Source organism: Diadema antillarum, unplaced genomic scaffold (assembly GCF_040938485.1).
Source record: "Diadema antillarum isolate AM-2024a unplaced genomic scaffold, OU_Dant_1.0 seq00001368_RagTag, whole genome shotgun sequence".
Classification (NCBI taxonomy): Eukaryota; Metazoa; Echinodermata; class Echinoidea; order Diadematoida; family Diadematidae; genus Diadema; species Diadema antillarum.
In genome coordinates, this window is record NW_027272130.1 from 4,544 (window position 1) to 10,396 (window position 5,853).

Sequence of the window (5,853 nt, forward strand, 5' to 3'; positions counted from 1 at the left end):
AGAATCTCAAACATGGATTTTCATGATCCCGATGACGAAATAGCCGGCTTTTTGATAATGTGAGTTAAACTATATAGCGCGCTGACTTGAAAGCTATAATCTCGAGAAAATATTCTGATCCAAACTTAGGAAATTTCCGAAAGTAGCGGGATGATTAAATTGTGAACTAACGCGCTATTTGATAATGTGATTTCACTGTTTGCGCATGCTCGCAGCTGTCGAATAAGCTCGAAAACATTTCGAGCTGATTCTCTTCGGGCTGACGTGATGTGGATAGGAAATGACATCGCGCTAATTTGTTATCGCCAAACAAAACAAAACGAAACAAAACAGAATGTGAAAACATAGTAGGCCTACTTTCTTATTATTAATTGCGTCGGCTGCTAAATATTGCGCCACTGTTCCGATTGCGCAATACGCTTACATCAAGATAATAAAGTGTATGGGGGATAATGTACATAACACTTGGATAACGTCGAAGACATACAAGTACGCAACGTTTAAACTGTCCTAAACGACATTAACCTTTGAAAATCCACTTCAAGCTGATGAAATGTTGAATGAGTAAATGTCCTTAGGTTGAGAACAACACATTTATTTTATATAGGCTGTATTGGCAGAAGAGCTGCGAAGCTTCCGTTTATGGACACTCAAGTCAACACGTTGCATTAAAATAATCCACACAATTCATTTCATACGAGAATAATACTACACGTAAAATAAACAAACACACATACACACACATGGACACCAATTATTTGCAAAACGAGTGAAACTTCCAGTATCCATCAGATCCGCCTCCGGTGAAGACACCGACGTAGTTAATTTCCATGAGTGATGGGTAGGTAGCCGCCAGAAAGGGGGTAAAATTCCTGTGACGCCCAATCGCGATCGTGTTGTTATTGAAAGTTATCCAGAAGCGGTCATAACTGTCGTAGCCAGATATGATGTTCTTGATCATCGCCCTATTATGGTCGTGACAGTTCCCGCTCCAGTCTGTTCCTGAACACTGGCGTATAGCGCTTCCGTCGTTGTTCCAAGCACCCAGGGCTTTCAGAAAATACGGGAGAGAAAAGAAAGAAAGAAATGAAACGATGCGAACAAAACACCCCTTCCGGAAAAGGGGATTCAAAAAGAAAATAAGGGGGAAAACATCTTTATCTGGCTAAACCTTCAGCTAATATCGTTCAAAACATGGGTATATTTTCACACTCAGAGCGGAAATAGCCCCCAGCCCGTCAGTAATATAGAATATAAAATAAAGTACGATATACAAGGTATGTTTTAATATGAAAAGAAAACGTCTTGAAAAATGTGGGATGCATTCTAAACCATTATAATATTCCAACCAGAAAAACATTACATCAAGAATCATTCGGTGTTGAACATAAAATGGCATGAAACCACGTTATTGAAGCACGTGGCCAAATGACTTTGATAAACCAATACTCTCTTCAGGAAGAACGGAATTAGGTATGTCCGTTCCAAGGCTTTAACGATGGAGTGATCCAGGATAGACTCTGAATCCGTGTTGCCACTGCTCGACCACAGGTCTTTGTCATTATTATTACCACAGCTTTGCCAAGTACCCATGTATGTACACGTAGGTCGAGAGGGACGTGATGGGTGCAACATCTCGTCCATGGACTAAGAACTGTACGATAATCGAACTCGGGTACTCCGATTGGGAGTCGGGAGTCTTATCCACTATGCCACAGCGCGTCAAAAACTGATGATAACTATATTATCTATCAGCTGTTTATAGTCAAAAGTTTCAAATTCGAAGCAGGAGTCTATGTTCCCCATGAATCTTTTTTTTTTGGGGGGGGGAGGAGCATTTCATGTCGCGTTTTCCAATATTTTTTAGGGGGGGGGGGGACTGTTTGAATTTTTAAAATCTTTGGATCTGTTTGGTTGAGGAAAAAAAATGTCAGAAAAAAAATCTTCCTAATCAAGCGCTTCATTAAATGCCCCCACTGAAGTTTTGTAGATCAGTGTTGATTGTGATGATAATAAGAATAATCAAATAAATGAATAAATAATTTAGAACGATGATTAGATTCAGCATTTATCCATTACCCCATTTACTCCGCCGGGCTCCGTGGAGGACAAGCTAAATTGCTATCATTCTAGAGCCAGCAATTATTTTTGTTCGTTCGTTCACACAAACGATTTCCGGTCAACGGAAAAAAGGGCGAAATTCGTGCAATGTTGCTCTTGATGTAAAAATGTACCTATCTTATTTCTATTTTATTTATTTATAGTTTTATTTAGTCGGAGATGGGGGGCGCGTTTTACGGCCCAATCACCAAATCTGTACCTTTTCGCAACAGTATTGCTCATTTTTGCACTATCGAAATAGAAAGTTGGAAATGATATTTTTATTCTAATTTTCCGGTCATTAATAAACAAAAAAGATAGTTGTCTACGTTCGTGATGATCCTTTATTAAGAAACTTTTTTTTTGGGGGGGTGGCATACAGCAAACAAGTAGATGGGACAGTAATATAACAAAATAATTTGCACACTGGCAACGAGTTAGATTTTTGTTATTTCATTTTATTTATTTACTTATTAACTTATTTATTATTCTTTCCTTTTTTTGGGTGCAAATTCGACTTACACACTATCAATCGACGGGGATATCCAGCTCAAGATTTTTACCCTTCATATGCAATCAATGCAGTAGTGGTATGTTAGACAAAGAAAGATCGACATACGACAACGAACGCGTATTGAAACAATAAGAGCTAGTGAATGTGTTCTTCTCTTGCATATGCACAACATAGCGTTATATGTCATCTCTCACGAAGTCTTGGTACTGCATTTGGTAATGCATTTGGTTTAAACCTAAAGAATGTGTAGACTTCTTCAAATGGTTGTCAAAAACAATACCGCATTTGCAAGCGCATTCGTTATGGTGCCGCATATGGTAGCACATTTGGAACCGAGTGCCGGCCTCCGTACGGCAATTTTCCACGCAAAAACAGAGTCAATTAGTGATTACCTATTTCATACATTTCCTTCTTCTCCTGGTTGACGCTGCTCAGCCCGATGAATACTTCCATCTCAGCCCGGACTTCAAAGTCCAGTGACGTCATACTGTCAGTGACATGCCAACCAGGAAAAGTGTACATCCGAGTATCGCCAACGTTCGGAGTGAAAAGGACCTTACATGCTATATATGAAATATTGAGAGAATATCGGTTAAAGAGCATGGTATTTATTGCAGCAGTTCAAGTAGAAAGATGAGGTCACACTTTGCCCATCACAAGTCGAAGATTATTCATCAATTACTTGCTAAACAAACCTTACTAAGTTTTGGTACCATTTCATCTCCTTTAATCACCATTATTTCCTCTCTCTCTCTCTCTCTCTCTCTCTCTCTCTCTTTAGGCAATAAAGGAAATACTCGCAAACCATGACGTCCCAGTGGGTGTTGAGACCACCGACCTTCAAGATCAAAGTAACACTTTCAATGAAACATTATCAGGGACAGTATATTCCTTATTGTAACTTTCAAGAAGATAAGATAATTCTGTTCTTGTTCCAAACACAAACGAAGTGGCTTTAATTTGGTGTGCATATACCTATACTGCGGTAGGCCATCCGTTATATTTTCCAACTATTAAACGTGCAATTCTCTAGAAAATTCATAAACGATCATATTGTCGACAGACAGTTGCGTGCCACCTCATATAGACGGTGTCGTTTGTCTGGAAAACGTAATTGACAAAATAGTGTGGTTAATTATCCTGGACACGAAAAACAAGAACGACAGATGTAGTAAAGTTGGATATAATGAAAAAGCCTTGATGGTGCCTTAATTGTCAGTTAACCGAGTATCACAATTTCCTTTCTAGGACCTCTCATTCGAATAAGAGGAAGAATATTCCTCTATGAAAGGAGATAGAGAGAGAGAAGGAGGAGAAGAAGAAACACAAACAAACAAACAAACAAACAAACAAACAACAAGCAAACTACAAACACAGAAAAACCTTTACTCACCGCAAGTTGGTCCAAAGTATCCGTCCGGACAAATGCAGGTGAAATTTCCGTATTTGTCAGGTATGCATTCACCCCCGTTCTCGCAAGGTGAGGAATAGCAGGCTGTAAAATATGAATAGCCATTTTACTACATGTTGTACTTATCTTTTTTTTTTCTTTCAGTTCTTCTTGTAGGCCTAATGTGTCATGGTTATCATTCATTTTGTATGATAATTGAGCGATGCCAAGTATTATCACACTTTCCTTTTTTTATTATTGCAATACAATCTTGGAGAAACGAAATATGAGCTGATAAATTTACAGTGGTTCCCTGAAAAGTTTCTCATTCTGATATCATTGATGCAGCTGTGTACTTTTCACCGTGTAGAAAGTTTTGTTGAAATGACAATTACTGGCGTAGCTCAGTCTTAAATCATTTTGTTGTTTTGCAAACAGTGCATGATCGTACACATATTATTATGTATAACCTTTTTGCATCTAAATTAGATTATAATATGTGAATTGTTTGTTCAGGAAGCTTGCTTTATACACATGAGTGGGGGTAAATGAACAATTAAGCAATGTATAGATGATGCCATGGATGATGCCAGCAACAGAAAGTCGGGTCTTCGAAAGGTCCCAAAATATTTTACAAAACCTGAAATGATATGAAAAAAAAAATACAGACTATTACTTTTAGCTGGAGAAAGAGTGCACGTAGGGCCTACCTACAGCAATCAGCGGTAAACATGCAATGTTTCGTCCTTGGGTACTAAAGGGTGGAATGACCTCAAACGGTAGAGTTGGTATGATCTCCCCGTTTGGACCCGAGATGTTCCGGCATGGCACTCTGTTCACCAATCCTGGGAGTTTTGACTGCAGAACGATCCTCATCTGACGCCGCAATGGCTCTGATGTAACGGGCCGGGGTGGGCCGCGTAGAAAGGCTATCAAGAAATAGAGCACCGAGCGTCGGTAAGTGAATAGAGCGTCGAGATTGGTATTAAAGACGAGGCAGCCTTCTAACGATAAAAATTAGAGGTCAATAAAAAGATGAAAGCATACGAGACTGATGTTCACCAACTATAAGGTTGTTGATATTGCCGAAACGAGGTTGTTGTCGAGCCCGCGGCCCACGGTGATACAAACCATTTAATGAATAATGTGAAACTGAAAAAAAAAAAAATGTGCTCCTCAAACATTAAAAAAAAAATGCTTTAGTGGTACTTAAAAAAAAAAAAAAACATTTGTGCTAGCCCATTATAAATTTAGATTACAAGGACGTTGTCACTCTGGTAATATCAAATTCGTTAGAAAGAGGTAAAAAAAAATCAGACGCCAAATTAAACTCGTTGTATAGGTCTTCAACGTCATTTTCATACTTTTGTCATTCCAATTTATGAATTTGCATTCAAATTCACACAGCGTACGCACGTACAAATATTCTGGCATTCAAATTCAGAGTCTGAGCGATCAATTTCTTATGGGAGCTCTATTTCGTTTCCGTCAAATCAAATTCACGAGACGGTCCCAAATGAACTTGTTCGGGGCGTTCAATTTCATTTACAGATAATCTATTTCGTGAATAGATATTTTGAAAGGGGCGACGTTTTTCGAATAAAATAAGCAACAACGTATGTACAACTCAGAGTTTTATGCATTCATTTATGGTTAAGGTTTTTATATTGTTAAGATTCTCTGTTGATGAATTCTTGGGTTTTTTTTAATCTTTTACTTTAAAAAGTTTGAACCCTTATGAGGTCCAACAAGCCGCCGTGCATATAAACAGCATAACGACAATTAAAGCATACACAAAGTCCCGCAAACTTCTTCAACTTTCTTATTTTTTTGTATCTACGATGATTCA

The 5,853-nt window shown here is 38.4% G+C and overlaps 1 protein-coding gene across 1 annotated transcript; it reads right to left on the minus strand.

Annotated features, from left to right (window-relative positions):
* Positions 1-754: 754 nt before the first annotated feature.
* Positions 755-3,100, minus strand: LOC139708706 (C3 and PZP-like alpha-2-macroglobulin domain-containing protein 8). Its single transcript, XM_071620640.1, has 2 exons — positions 3,007-3,100; positions 755-1,050 (listed from the first exon to the last, which is right to left on the minus strand). The coding sequence occupies exons 1-2, from the start codon at positions 3,098-3,100 to the stop codon at positions 755-757; spliced, it is 390 nt and encodes a 129-aa protein (XP_071476741.1).
* Positions 3,101-5,853: the final 2,753 nt, after the last annotated feature.

What these genes read in the sequence shown, in the direction of transcription:
- LOC139708706 (XM_071620640.1), bottom strand. Translation starts at nt 3,100, where the DNA reads ATGACGTCACTGGACTTTGAAGTCCGGGCTGAGATGGAAGTATTCATC. An exon ending in GAAGGAAATGTATGAAATAG is followed by an intron (nt 1,051 to 3,006) that starts GTAATCACTAAT and finishes ATTTTCTGAAAG; the next exon opens with CCCTGGGTGCTTGGAACAAC.